The sequence below is a fragment of the Alosa alosa genome, chromosome 12 (assembly GCF_017589495.1).
Source record: "Alosa alosa isolate M-15738 ecotype Scorff River chromosome 12, AALO_Geno_1.1, whole genome shotgun sequence".
NCBI lineage: Eukaryota > Metazoa > Chordata > Actinopteri > Clupeiformes > Clupeidae > Alosa > Alosa alosa.
The window spans coordinates 34,136,084-34,151,844 of NC_063200.1; the positions used below are offsets into that span (position 1 = coordinate 34,136,084).

At 41.6% G+C, this 15,761-nt stretch overlaps 1 protein-coding gene across 2 annotated transcripts in view; it reads right to left on the bottom strand.

Annotated features, from left to right (window-relative positions):
• Window positions 1-220: 220 nt before the first annotated feature.
• The window catches only part of jmy (junction mediating and regulatory protein, p53 cofactor), a 70,131-nt gene continuing 54,590 nt past the window's right edge, over window positions 221-15,761 (bottom strand). The window contains exons 7-10 of one of the 2 annotated variants that reach the window (XM_048258586.1): window positions 6,904-6,987; window positions 6,691-6,774; window positions 6,043-6,553; window positions 221-3,200 (exon numbers count right to left, since the gene is read on the bottom strand). In XM_048258586.1, the coding sequence (XP_048114543.1) occupies window positions 2,899-3,200; window positions 6,043-6,553; window positions 6,691-6,774; window positions 6,904-6,987 (981 nt within the window). In that variant the 3' untranslated portion in view covers window positions 221-2,898. Of the gene's footprint in view, window positions 3,204-6,042; window positions 6,554-6,690; window positions 6,775-6,903; window positions 6,988-15,761 lie in introns of both variants that reach the window. The other variant, XM_048258585.1, reaches the window with a different exon arrangement.

Here is a 15,761-nt window from a genome sequence, read left to right on the forward strand (position 1 = left end):
TTGGTTTATTGGTTTATTTCAGGAATGAGAAAATTATTACAACTGCAGTCTTTCCTCCTAAACCCAGCTGTATCAGTCTCCTACAGGTCAATGTTAAATCAAGTTTGAAAAAGATAATTTGCCCCACACCCCTGCCTTACTTAAGGGGGCATGCATTTTCTAATTACCAAACAGTTAACAGGAATACATTAATCAGAAAAGCAAAATGAAACAAAAGAAGTTTGAAAAAGCATTTTATATCAGGATAGTATTGCTATACATTTTTTTCTATATTAAGTCTTCATAAATATATATGTAGTTTAAGCGATCATGCAAATGGACCTCGAACTTTATGTTGAACTTCAAATACACATGAAATAAAGGTTTTCAGTTTTCATAATATAGTATTGCACATATGTAGTGACCTCTTGAAACTAAGTTTAAGTGTAGTGTTGGCTGCAAACCAGTTGTAACAGTTATAAGGAAAAATAAGTTTACAGACAAAGGCCAAAATATTACAGAGAACAACGTAATCCAAAAGTCAGCCACATAGATGCTTACGGGGCACAGAAGTAAAATATTAAGCTTGTTTCTTACTCCCTGGCTAGTCCATGAGAGGCCTTTAATACTTGCTGGGGTCTTAATACAAGTTCTGAGCTCAAGCAATAGCCATTTTGCATCCTCTCAATCAATCGGTCTTTTGCAGTTAGCTACTGTACAGTACCTAGTGGGTGACACAAGTGGAGTGCGAAGTCGCGGACATCTCACTCACAAAATGCAACAAAATGTCTGTCAGAATGATGACACCAAGTATTTTAGACCCATTTGTCTGCAGTGCACAATAAAAGTATCTATCTACAGGAATACAGGAACAGCTAATTGAGCTGAAGAGTGACTACACTGTGCAAGATGCTGCAGTGAGTCCAAGTGTCGACAGGTACCCAGGTTCAAATCCAACCCGGTTCATATTCCAATCCTACCCCATCTCTCTCCCACTCACATCCAGTCACTCTAGTCACGGTCCTGTCTGAATAAAGGCAAAAACTACCCTCCAGCCCTTTGCATAGCATGCGGTCATACAAAATTAATCTGAGAAGCCTTGACATAAACCAATGAAAAAAATATATAACATTTTCCAAATTACATCACTTAGTAAGGCAAAGGACTGCTAGCTGTAGTTGTTCAGAACTATCTCATGGTACACTTACAATGAAGGTGATGTAGGGAGGATGACTGATTTCAGGAAATAAATTAATAATAAACGGTTAACATTTTGGTTCAACCCATTTTTAGCCTTAGGGCTAGTTGGCAAAACATGTAGATCAATGGAGAGGACAGCAAAGCAGTAATTGCTTTGGCTTAGAACTCATGCTTGTAAAAATAATCAAGGTCCATAATAAATGTGTTTGTGTACATATACCCAAATCATGTGTGCCCCTTTCACATCGATATCCATTCAAAGTACTGCATACATGAGCTATTAGGCTGCAAACGTTTTTAGTCCATAAACCAAGACTTGAGTTGAGAACACAGTGGGTCTAAATACAGGACATGAATACAAGATTGACATCTTAGTTTTTCAGCCTTTTTTTGTATGCCAGTAGAATATACTACAAAATAAGATAATGCATAGAGTGTAGAATCAACATGGTTATGTCAACATTGAAAGAAATAACAAAAGATTACAAAAACACTATACATGTGAAAAAATGAAACAAGCCGAGTTCAGTACAGTATGACAATCCATTACTCCTCCAGATGTAACAGTGTAGTGTGTTGCTATGAGCGCTAAATCTATGGGAGGTGGCATATTAGCCTAAGTGATTTTGCATTTCCCAGTACTAGCATGCTTAGAGTGCAACAACACACTATCTACAGTAGAATTTTGCATGTTGACTGGAATGAAACCTTAATGTTCAGTTCAAGATTTCTTGAGACATACAGGGTCCATGGCAACTCATCACTCTCATTAAGCAATATCTCACGCTGAGATTGCTTAACGAGCATTTTTTGTGTTTTGTTTTTGAAAACATGCTTAGAATGCAAGAACACACTTTCTACAGTAGTCTTGCATGTTGACAGATATGAAACCTTACTGGTCAAAACCTTTGGAAGTAATCAGGTATTCCTAATATGGAGTTAATCTGAATTTGGCCCACCAGATCATTGGGAAGAACAGGAATGAAATGCACTGCCTCACCACTGGGACATTTGTTTTCTTTTTAAAAATAACAATAGTGAAACACAATAACATTGTTAATGTCCATTCAGAACCATTACACAAGACACTGTAAGAGAGACTTTTTTACTGTAGGTGGCAGTACTACACAGTTTACGGGGGACATTTTCTTGGGCCTCACCCAGTAAGAGAAATAAAAAGTAATTTTAATACAATTTAAAAAGTCTCCCTTTCTCGTAATGTCTTAACTCACGGACGCAGGAGGAGACAAAACAGACTTCTTTCTGAGTCTTTCTAAACAGCTGGAAAGAAGCACAAAGTGAAAACACATTACACAGTTATTACACATATACTGCAGTACAGATAATCACTTGCCTTGGTCAACATTATATGAATGCAAAAAACATATTTGCTATGATATGGACAGAGGCACAGGGTTGGAATGCATAAGAAGCTTTTTACAAGGTGTTATAAGTTCTTTATATGTGCTATGATTATTGAATAAGCTACACTTTTAAGGACCCAATTATTTCCAGGTTTGGTAAACTAATTTATACACATGCCAGATATGAAATCTCAGACATAGAGGGAAGATGTGTGTGTTGACTAATGGGTCTGTGTGGACGTTTCAAACAAGTGACCAAACCTTAGTCATAAGTGTAGCCTATACACATTTACATTTTATAATGTATGTATGTCTTTCCATATTTGTGTGTGAGAAGTATAAATGTCTGCATGACCTAGCTCTCCCAATCTGTGCAGGGAGGTCCCTCATCCTCAGACTCTGACTCAGGGGAAGCTTCTTTGATACGACGCAGGGCTTCATGAATACTACGAGTTAAGGGGTCACAGGTGTCAGGGGGCAGACTGCGGCCCCCATGTGGTGGCACCTTCCTCAGTTTGACACCTTTGCGGATTTGGGCCAGAATGTTGCTGCCGTCATCTGTGTTTGGGTCAGGTGCCATCACGCGCAGCTCTGCTTTGCGTAGGTGGAAGCTACCACGTTTCAGGGATGCCAGCACCTCATCCATTGGAGAGCTTGCTACTAACAAAAAGCATAAAGGAAGACAATTCATTATGTTAGATTTTTAATAATTTACTGCAGTATATAAATGGTGAAAATAGTGTGACTTATTTCTACGTAAAACACTAAACCCATACAATTGCTTCCGACACATGAGCTGGATGAGACAGGTGTATGTCAAATACTACAAATATACACTGCTCAAAATAAATTAGGGAACACTTTCATAGGAGTATAGCATCAAGGCTATCAAACGTGTAAGCTATTGGTATGGCCAGTTACATAACAGAGGGGGTTGTGAATCAGTTTCACCTGCTTTGGTGTCATCAAAGTTAACAGCAGGTGCACTAGAGGGGCAACAATGAGAAGACCCCCCAAAACAGGAATGGTTTTACAGGTGGTGGCAACTGATAATTTTTCCATCTTTATCCTTCTTGAGTGATTTTTCACAAGTTTCGCATTTGGGTAGGGTTAGTGTCACTACTGGTAGTATAAGCCAGTACCTGGAGCCTACAAAGGTTGCACAGGTAGTCCAACTCCTCCAGAATGGCACACCAATACGTTCCATTGCCAGGACTTCTGTGTCTACCAGCGCAGTCTCAAAAGGAGATTCCTGGAGACAAGCAGTTACTCTAAGAGAGCTGGGCAGTGTGGTAGAAGATCCTGTACCCAGCAGCAGGACCAGTATCTGCTCCTTGTGCAAGGAGGAACAGTAGGAGCCCTGCCAGAGCCCTACAAAATGACCTCCAGCAGGCCACTGGTGTGAATATCTGTGACCACACTGTCAGAAACAGATTTCATGAGGGTGGCCTAAGGGCCCGATGGCCTCTAGAGGGGCCTGTGCTCACTACCTAGCACTGTGGAGCTCAATTGCCATTTGCCATAGAATACAAAATTGGCACGTCCGCCATTGGCGCCCTGTGCTTTTCACAGATGAGAGCAGGTTTATCCTGAGCACATGTGACAGACGTCAAAAGGGTCTGGAGATGTTGTGGAGAACATTTTGCTGCCTGCAACATCATTCAGCATGACCGATTTGGTGGTGGGTCAGTGATGGTCTGGGGAGGCATACCCTTTGGAGGGACGCACAGACATCTGTGGGCAAGACAATGGCACCCTCACTGCTCTTAGGTATCGGGATGAATCTTCAGGCACATTGTCTGACACTGTACTGGTGCAGAGGCCCCTGGGTTCCGCCTAGTGCACAACAATGACCGGCCACATGTGGCGAGAGTGTGCATGCAGTTCCTGGAGGATGAAGGAATTGATAGCATTGACAATCCCCCACACTCCACTGACTTAAATCCAGTAGAACACCTCTTGGACATTGTGTTTTGGTCCATCCAACACTGGCAGGTTGCACCACAGACTGTCAAGGAGCTCAATGATGGCAGTGTCCACATCTGGGAGCAGACCCTCAGGACACCATCTGCCGTCTCATTGTCAACCATGTGGGGTCCATACGAACTACTGAGTACCATTTTGAGTTGCTGCAATGAAATTTAGGCAAAATGGACGAGCCTGTGGCATCATTTTTTTTTACTTTTTTCAATGATTTTCGTGGGGGTCTTTGAATTCAGCCATCTGTAGGTTGATCATTTTCATTACCAAAAAATATTGTGGCATCCTTTACCCAGTACACATTACCCAGTGCATATCAGTATAGATATCCAGCATGAGTTTTTTCCCATTGAGATCTAATGTGTTTTCAAAGTGTTCCTTTAATTTTTTTGAGCAGTGTAGATAAACATGTCTCAAAGATAATACTTTATTTTGCCACACAACAATGTCGGTAATTGTTGATACAAGATAGCTCAATTCTAATTGAAAAAAAGCAACAAAAATAAAATACAGTAAAAAGCACGAGTGAGTATATGGAGAAAGTGAGTAGGTAAAGATCATATGTCCACTGTATGCTCAACGTCCCTGTAATGTACACCATGTTCCAAATTATAATGCAAATTGGATTTAAGTGTCATAAACATTTATTTTTTTGCTTTTCAATTAAACTCATGGATGGTATTGTCTCTCAGGGCTCTTTGGATCATTGAAATCAATCTCAGACACCTGTGATAATTAGTTTGCCAGGTGAGCCCAATCAAAGGAAAACTACTTAAGAAGGATATTCCACATTATTAAGCAGGCCACAGGTTTCAAGCAATATGGGAAAGAAAAAGGATCTCTCTGCTGCTGAAAAGCGTGAAATTGTACGAAAACATTGGATATTTCCCGAAACGTATGCGTGATCATCGTACGAAGTTCACAGAGGTTCAATGGTGGTAAACAGTATACGAAGTTGTACGTCTTAACTAATAAATGAGAAGTTTTTAACAGCTAGTGTGGACATTTGCATTTCTTGATACCAGGAACATTTTATACAGATAAGAGATGAAAATGACAATGTGTTTTGGTTTGAGTATTGTGTGTTGACCCGTCACGCATTGAACGTGTTACCTAAAAATGCAACAAAAACGCATGAATCAATCAAACGTAATTAATCAATGCCAAATGGTGGTTAATAAAATAATGAATAGTAAAACCAGAAATAAATAGGTAGACTGTAAAGACAATGACGTAGCCTAATGACAAACACCAGAAGAAATGCCTATTTAGTGCTAAGTGACTGGTTGTGGTCACGGCTCAGAAGTTGAAATAAATTCGGATCGGCCCATGAATCTGCTCATTTTTCCGATCCCCGATTCAGCTAATTTGTCAATATCGGGGCCAATATCCGATCCTAATATCGGATCGGTGCACCCCTACTCAAAACTGCTATTCATCTCATCTCGTCAAGGTACATAACCTGAGTCTGACATTAGATATATGTAGATTATCTTGTGTGTATTTGAATGTGCTTCACCTCTTCTCCACTGGGATGACTCCAATGACGTGGTCTTCCTGAGTTTACGACGGGCACTGAGAAGTTGACTACTGTCAAACCGGGCACTAAAAGACCCATGAGGTGAGGGGGAGGCTGCGGAGGGCTGCTGCTTGGGGCTGACGGCATCTGTAAGCCCCTTACTGCCAATATCATCACAAAAGGGTGGTGGAGGTGGTGGTGGTGGTGGAGGGGAGGAAGGCAGAACAAAGGCAGTGGCTATGTTTGGGTGCAAAGAGCAAGGGGCAGAGAGGACGGGCTTAGCTCCGTCAGCAGGTAACGAGAAACAGACTAAACTGCCTGCAGACCCTTCTGGAGGGACCATGGAGGTGTCACAGTCATCTGTCTGCACACTGGCCACCTGTGTCTGTGTCATCATCTGTGTATGCAGCTGCTTTTCTGTTGAAGTCATGGACTGGATGGCTCCACATTTCTTCCTATTGTGGGCCAATCGCAGCCTCTGGGACTTCAGGGTGACCTGACCAGGGTAGCGCTGAAAGGAAAAAAGCAAACATCTGACTTAGTACTAAAAAATTTAGCTCAAGAAGTCAGTGTGCATGTAACCAATATGCCCAGAGTCGATGTCCAGTCTATTCTAGTATATGTGCATGGCTCTACTCACTACCCTACCTGCTTGAAGCTACGTAGGCGGTCCAGGGTCTTCTGTCTCTCCTGTCTAACTCTTGAGTTCCTGAGCTCCTCCTCCTCTTCATTCTTCAAATGTCAGGAGAAAACAATATAAGCTTAGTGGTCAAAGCATAGAAAACACATTAGTGCATTATGAAGGGGGCATATGGAGGCTCAAAGCAGTCTGATATCAAGGTGAAGTTCAAGGCCACTCACCTGGTGAAGACCATGCTGCGAGTCGCCACTGACTTCATTTCTGCGATGCTGGATCTTCTGGTTGTGATTGATGACACAGATTTCCTGATGAGAGCAAATGAATCATGTCAAGCACATTGCTAACAATTACTCTCTTTAAGATACCAGTCTATGCTGTCTGTTGATGCTATGGTGATGGCGCCACAAACTGTTACAGAATGCAGCCTGCCTGTCCCTTTTGAATTATTTCAGCTATTTGTTTTTCTCCTTTGATAGATAGATAGATAGATAGATAGATAGATAGATACTTTATTGATCCCAGGGGAAATTTAAGGTCTCAGCAGCATACATACAAGACAAACACATTCTTTAACAGCAGAAGAGTAATTAAAGTATATAATATAAAAACACAACTAAGCAGTAAGGACAGTAGAAGATAAAGAATATGCTAAATATACTAAAATACAAATTATACTAACACTTAATACAATATATACAAATATACTAAAATACAAATAACACAATTACAAATGATACTAACACTTAATCTAAATCAATTCTAAAAACAGTATCCACATAGTGGTGATTAATAAATCAAAGGTGCTTGCAATGACTGAGGCAGGGACTGAGCCTGTGATTCTCTGTGCATAGTAAGGTATGGTAAGGTGCTCTAAGGTGCTCTGTGTGAATGAGTGTCATGGTGGTAGTGCAATGGTGATAGTGGTCATGGTGATAGTGCAAATGAGTAAGTCAACAGTGCAACAATGCAGAAATAAAGTAAAGGAAAGTCTATATATCTATATATTTAACTATTTAAGAACATGTATAAGTGTGGCCACAGTTCGGCTGTGGCATGGAGGGGGGGGTTATGCATATGTGCTAATGTGCTAATATAGCACGCAAACAGTGAGGCATAAAGACAGTGGTACAAGTGGCTAGTGGACAGGCAGTACCAAACATGGAGGGGATGAAGAGGCAGACAGACTATGCAGAGAAGTCTATCTCTCTTCTTCCCTTAAGTGAGGTATTGAACAGTTCAATGGCCCTGGGGACAAATGACTTTCTCAGTCTGTCAGTTGTGCAAGGCAGTGAGCGAAGTCTCCAGCTGATCAGGCTCTCCTGTTTAACAATAGTGCTGTGGAGTGGGTGACACTCATTGTCCAAGATGTTGATCAGTCTGTTCAGGGTCCTTTTGTCAGATTGTGAAGTGATACACTCCAGTTCAGCTCCCACTACAGAGCCAGCTTTCCTTACCAGCCTGTCAATTAAGCCCCACATCCTTCTTCCTTGTGCTTCCACCCCAGCATACTACTGCATAGAAGAGGACGCTGGCAACAACAGACTGGTAGAACATCCTGAGGAGCTTACTGCACACATTGAAGGACCGCAGCCTCCTCAGGAAGTACAGCCTGCTCTGCCCTTTCTTGTAGAGTGCATCAGTGTTGGCTGACCAGTCCAGTTTATTGTCCAGGTGGAGACCCAGATACTTGTAGGTGCTAACCACCTCCACATTGACCCCATCAATGTGAACTGGTAGCAGAGTGGGCTTAGACCTGCGGAAATCCACCACCATCTCCTTGGTCTTTGAAGTGTTAAGTTGAAGATGATTGAGTTTGCACCATTGCACAAAGTCCTCCACCAGGCTCCTGTACTCCTCCTCCTGCCCGTTCCTGATACACCCCACAATTGCAGTATCATCAGAAAACTTCTGCATGTGGTATGACTCGGTGTTGTAGCAGAAGTCAGATGTGTACAGGGTGAACAGGACTGGAGAGAGCACAGTTCCCTGTGGCGCTCCGGTGCTGCAGATCACAGTGTCAGAGACAGTTCTTCAGTCTGACGAACTGTGGTCGCTCGGTCAGGTAATCTGTAATCCAGGTTACCAGGTGAGCGTCCACACCCATCTGCAAGAGCTTGTCTCCCAATCTGAGGGGCTGGATGGTGTTACAAGCACTTGAGAAATCAAAGAACATGATTCTCACAGCACTTTTCCCCTTGTCCAGGTGGGAATGTGTCCTGTGTAGAAGATAAGTGATGGCATCGTCCACGCCCACTTTCTCCTGGTAAGCAAACTGTAACGGGTCTAGTGCATGGCGTACCTGGGGTCTGAGCATGCCTAAGACCAATGCTCCATTGTCTTCATCACATGTGATGTAAGAGCGACAGGTCTGTAGTCATTAAGCTCACTAGGGTGTGGCTTCTTAGGGACAGGGGTGAGACATGATGTCTTCCACAGTGTTGGAACTTGTCCAAGGTGTAGGCTCAAATTGAAGATGTGCTTTAGTGGTTCCCCCAGTTCAGCAGCACAGGCCTTGAGTAGCCTTGGGCACAGTCTGTCAGGCCCAGCTGCTCCTTTGCCATGCAAGGCAATGCCTTTCTATCGACTGACACTTTTACTTTAGTTTTTGGCTTACACTAGATCAGATTAGTTTTACATTTTCATGGAGTAACAATCTATTTAAACAATGGTGCGCTCAAATACAAGAGATGGTGTGAAGGCGAGAGTGAGACACGAAAGAGAGGCAACGGAATCGGGGAATCACCAGGACATTCAAACATATGTGTCCACACTTGGGTGACAGGCTAGTAGGCTCCAACGGACGGCAACATTCAGGCACCATCACCAAATTCAGAAAAAATGCTATGGTTGCTAGGGTATTGCTAAGGTTCATATGGTGGCATATAAATTTGCTGCTATGCTGGTTGCTAGATAGATAGTTTGATCAATGTTGATAAACAGTTTAATGGATGTGTATATGTAGATAGTTTAATGGATAGATGAATAGTTTGAAGTAGAAAGATGGAGACAAGGTAATGATGTTGGTTGCTACGGTGGTTGCTAGGTTGTTGCTAGGATAATTAAAATGGTTGCTAAGGTGTTGCTAAGGCACATATGGTGGTTGCTATACCAAATAAAGCAGTTGCTATGCTGGTTGCTAGGGTAATCATGTTGGTTGCTATGGTGGTTGCTAGGTTGACTTTATAGTGGTGGTTGCTAGATTGTTGCTAGGGTAATTAAGATGGTTGCTAGGGTGTTGCTAGGGAACATATGGTGGTTGCTATGCCATATAAACCATGTGCTATGCTGGTTGCTATGGTGGTTACTAGGTTGACATGGTTTAACCATTGGAGCCCGATTGACGCAAATTGCGTCAAAAAACACACCCATTCTTCTCGGTTACATTGCTCCGGAACTATTAGTCGCAGCGAGATAAAACCTTTATTGGGTGACGGAGCAGAAGTGGGGTTAATTAAATCATCGTGTCAGATTCCATCATGGCGGACAATGAACATAAATTAATCTTATTTTAATCTTTGTTTAAACTGGTTTAACTAATCCAGGGTTAAAATTAAGATGTCCCTGGTCTCTGGTTAATTAATCCCCTATTTAAACCTAGATTTACTAAGCCTAGTTTAGCTCTGGTGGTGCATGTTGCTGATATTGGCCCTACACATAAAACAAAGCACCAACAACTACACCGTGTTCCAAATTATTATGCAAATTGGATTTAAGTGTCAAACATTTTTCTTTGGTTTTTCAATTAAACTCATGGATGGTATTGTGTCTCAGGGCTCTTTAAATCATTGAAATCAATCTCAGACAGCTGTGATAAGTAGTTTTCCTTTGATTGGGCTCACCTGGCAAACTAATTAAGAAAGATGTTGCACATTATTAAGCATGTCACAGGGTTCAAGCAATATGGGAAAGAAAAAGGATATCTCTGCTGCTGAAAAGCGTGAAATTGTGTACTACCTTGGACAAGCTATGAAAACATTGGATATTTCCCGAAAACATATACGTGATCAAAGTACTGTGAAGAAATGTGTCGCTGATTCAGAGCACAGGCGGGTTCGTGCAGACAAAGGCATAATAAGGAAGGTTTCTGCCAGACAACTTCATAGGATTAAGAGAGCAGCTGCTAAAATGCCATTGCAAAGCAGTAAACAGGTAATTGAAGCCGCTGGTGCCTCTGCAGTCCCGCGAACCTCAACGTGTAGGATCCTCAAGAAGTTTGCAAGTGTGCATAAACCTACTTTTCGGCCACCCCTAAACAATGCTTACAAGCAGAAATGGTTGCAGTGGGCTCAGGAATACATGAAGACTAATTTTCAAACAGTTTTGTTCACGGATGAGTGCTGTGCAACCCTAGATGGTCCAGATGGATGGAGTAATGGATGGTTGGTGAATGGCCACCATGTCCCAACAAGGCTGAGACGTCAACAAGGAGGTGGCGGAGTCATGTTTTGGGCCGGAATCATGGGGAGAGAGCTGGTAGGCCCCTTTAGGGTCCCTCGGCAAAGTATGTAGAGTTTCTGACTGACCACTTTCTTCCGTGGTACAAAAAGAAGAACCGTGCCTTCCGTAGCAAAATCATCTTTATGCATGACAATGCACCATCTCATGCTGCAAAGAATACCTCTGGCCATAAAAGGAAAGAAACTCATGGTGTGGCCCCAATCAACAAATGACCATTTTTAGTTCTTTACAACTTACAAAATGTCTTGAAACTCAGTTGTGCATAATAATTTGGAACAGTGCATTTTGAGTTTTTAGTTTTGAAAAAAATACTTTTATCATTGGGAGGTTTGTTCAATAAAATTCAAATTATTAACGGTTGATGACTTCAAAATTATACTGACTGTCATTCGCATCAACTATTTAGGAAAATCTGAGAAAAATGTAATTTGCATTACAGTAGTCGAGGCAAGAGATAACTATGGTCTGTACTAAGAGCTGGGGAGCATGTTGGGTTAGGTACGGCACCTATATTTATTCATTGACATGCCTAAAATCACACAAAATCAATAAGAAAAATATTGTAAAATTCCGGGGCTTTTTAACCTCAAAATCGTTCAGGGTCACCTCGTGATTGGGGAAGCAAAAAACCCGACAAAAATCGACTCTACCAAACCAGAGATCTGCACTGGCTGCCAGCGCTTCGAAATTAGCTATAATGCTAACCTTGGGGGGCATGATATTTAACCACGTTTGGGGCCTCTAAACACACTCAGAAAACCATTCCAAGACCTTACGAGACACCACTGTGCTCGTTTAACTCAAATAGTGTGACGAAACATTATAAACTTTGTGTTTTTGCGTGGGTCACTCACCTCAGGCTACCCCGTTGACATATCCAGCCCATTGCGCCGACGCGCTCTCATTCATAGCCACAGAAACAAAAACGTTTTCCTTGGTGTTTTGATTTGTTAACAAAAAGAGTCGAGCAGTGCAGTCGCCATGTCCGTAATCTCCATTAAGCGGTCATGTCCATATTTATAACTATGTAACAACATGGCAATGATTGCTTACAGATAGAGATGCACCGATTGATTGGCTGGTGACCGGAATTGGCCGATTTTCACGTGATCGGCCATGACCGGCGACCAGCCAGTCAGTCTGAGACATGCCGATTTTATGTCGGTCAAATGCCGCACTTGTAACAACACCCAGCTAAGTTTGCAAAGTTTGAAGAAGCTAGCAACCAGTCCAACACTGAGGGCTGGATGTACAAAGAAAGCGCTGGTAGGCTATTGAGTTTTTCTATGCAGAGAATGCTGTGCTTTGCCATATTGCGTGGAATAGTGTTAATTTTGTCACCTATTTTTAATTTAGTCTTAGTCTTAGTCTTGTGACGAAATGTCCTTTTTAGTCTTTGTCATATTTAGTCATTCAAATATCATTTTTGTTAGTCAAGTTTTAGTCGACTAAAAGTCTCGTCATTTTAGTCTAGTTTTAGTCATAAGAAAACTAAAGGTATCTTAGTCTTAGTCAGTTTTAGTCAACACATTTTAGTCTTTTTTTATAACAAATTATTTCCGATTACCATTTCAGTCAAATAGTGTTTCACACATCTCAATTTTCCAACAATATTGTGTGTCCACAGGGCTACTCGTCTGTTATAATTACTCATTCTGATTTTTTTGTCAGTCAGTATGTTTACATGCACAGGTAAGTCGAGCTACAGTTATAGCTCGGCTGGGATTTGACCATAGACAGTAAAAGATTTGACTGGACCACTGTCATATTCGTAGACCAGTGTTTCTCAAAGTGTGGTCCGGGAATCACTGGTGGTCCGCAAGCTATCTCAAGTGGTCCGTGAGCAGACGTGGTAAAATATAACATAGATGAGTTGTTTGCAATATTGAACCAACTTGTATGTAAAAACAGTTCTGCAACACTGTCTATGTAAGATATGCCAGTTTAAATCATACAGTATGAATCCACACAATAAGCAAAGTGCAAAGACAATAAGCAAGGTGGTTCAGTGAGTAGGCCTATAGTGTAGACTAATTATAGGCTACTGTTGAAGTAGGCCTAGGTCTAATCTTCTTTTTTTTTTAGCTAGGGTTAGTTAAGTGGTCCTGAAACTGAAAAAGTTTGAGAAACACTGTCGTGACCAAAAGTATTAATGTTTTACTCCGCCTTTTCGCTAGATGGCGATATGCTAAAACACAACACATTCCCCAAACAGACTCTCCATCTTAGCCATAGCTAACTTGCTAGCTTAACTTTCCATATTAGCTTACTTGCTAGCAAACTTTGCATCATCAGTCTAACTAGTTAAATAGTTGACATTACATGATGAACATTTTCGTATGGACATTCTGGTGGATGTTAATTTGTATGAGAGAAGCTTCAACTTCTGGGTATGTAGCATTGTGGCATAAAGCTAAGGTAGTTAGCTTGCTAACTCTGGCAAAAATCTCCAGTGTTCTTGTTCCATGTAGTTTCGTGTTGCAGCCACAGGGTTGCAGCAACAGCACGTAGACTAGCCTACAGGAAAGCTGTTGCGTATGAACTCATTCGGAATATTTTGAAAACGTAACAGCTAGATATTTGTCTTCTCATTTTGTAGACGAAAATGAAGAGAGATTTTATCTTAGTTCTTATTTCATGCAAAACATTTTAGTCTCGTCTTTTTTCGTCAACAATAATTAATCTTAAGATAGTCTTAGTCAGTGTTTCAGGACATTACTGCCGTCTCGTCATCGTTTCGTCTTAGTCATGAAAAAAAAGGTCGTTGACGAACATATTTCCTCTCGTCTCCTCTGACGAAATTAACACTAGCGTGGAATTTACTAAGCTGTCACTTCATCAGGCTACATAAACATCGCTCATCATCGCCCATCCCTGCCGCTAATTGCGTGCCCACAGCTGAACCACAAGCTCAGCTGAACTGAGAAAGAATAAAAATTTAGCGATCATAGGCTACATGATAAGATGTCAACAAGCAGCAACATACAGTAGCCCTAGTAGTTCTACTCCACTTAAAAAAAAAATAAAACTCAAACTATTTACTGCACGTAGACTAGGGCTATGCCGTAATACCATAGTCTAGCAGGTTGGGAAGTGGATGTCGTGAAAGTGAATATATGATAGCCTATTAGAAAGGCAAACAAAAGTTAAAAGTTGCTTTTGACATAGTAGCCTACAATAAAGAACACTGATGCTCTGAATACTGAATCAGCTGTCTCTGAAAGTTTCTATAATTGATGCATTTAACTGGAATTTGGATTTAAGCTTTTCACCGCACAATAGACGCGCGCTGTTTTCATATATGGTGGAGTACCTAATCAATCGAGTTTGATACTGCAGCTGAAGTTATACTTGAAGAAGAATCTGTCTGCTCACCGGTTTTTTAACAGCCATTCCATTATTGATAAGTATTGATATGTTCTATTAAAGAAAAGAAAGAAAAATAACTATTTGTGTGTGCTATGAAGTGGTTAAAAGAAACTAAATCAGAATCGGCAAAAATCGGTAGGCCTCATGCCTCATTCCTGACCATATTGACCAGGACCCTGCACCTCAATCTTTGTTTGAGCTTTTGCGCTGCAGGTTCAAGTCTGGTTGCACCACAGTGCACTGCAATAGCCGTCGTCAAGGCCTCGACTGCTAGCTTGCACAGAGTGCAGAGACGTATGTGCAAATATGTCGGCAAACTTGGATGAGAACATGTATTGAACTTTTTTTGCTGTTGCCACAGAGTCAAATCTATATGTGGATTTTACAGCCGTGCCACAGAGGATAACAATGGTTATTTTCTCTTTTGATAATGGTCTAATTTGCTGCTCTTCATTTACATTCATTTACATTATTACACGGCTTTTCACAAGGCAAGTAGAACGCTCCATTGACTTGAATGGGCGTGTCGGGGTCCGGTTCGCCCTGTCGGGACTTATTTTCCCAATAATGACCGGCGTCATCTATACATTATCCCTTCCTAAACATAGTTGGTGGTTTTGTTTGTTTTTAATACTGTACGCCTGGAAGAAAAAAAATGGCCTACCTCTTATTTTGTATACACTGCTCAAAAAAATTAAATGAACACTTTGAAAACACATCAGATACATCATGCTGGATATCTATGCTGATATGGACTGGTTAATGTGTTACGAATTGAAAGGAGGGTGTTGGATGGACCAAAACATAATGTCTGAGAGGTGTTCTATTGCATTTAAGTCAGGGAAGTGTGGGGGACAGTCAATGGTATGAATTCATTTATCCTCCAGGAATTGCCTGCACAATCTTGACACATGTGGCCATCGTTGTGCACCAGGAGAAACCCAAGGCCCACTGCACCAGTACAGGGTCAGAATATTTCATCCCGATACCTAAGAGCAGTGAGGGTGCCGTTGTCCTGCCCACAGAGGTCTGTGCATCCCTCCAAGGGTATGCCTCCCCAGACCATCACTGAGCCTCCACCAATCCGGTCATGATGAATGATGTTGCAGGCAGCATCATGTTCTCCACGACATCTCCAGACCCTTTCATGTCTGTCACATGTGCTCAGGGTGAACCTGCTCTCATCTGTGAAAAGCACAGGGCGCTAGTGGCAGACGTGCCAATTTTGTATTCTATGGCAAATGTCAAATAA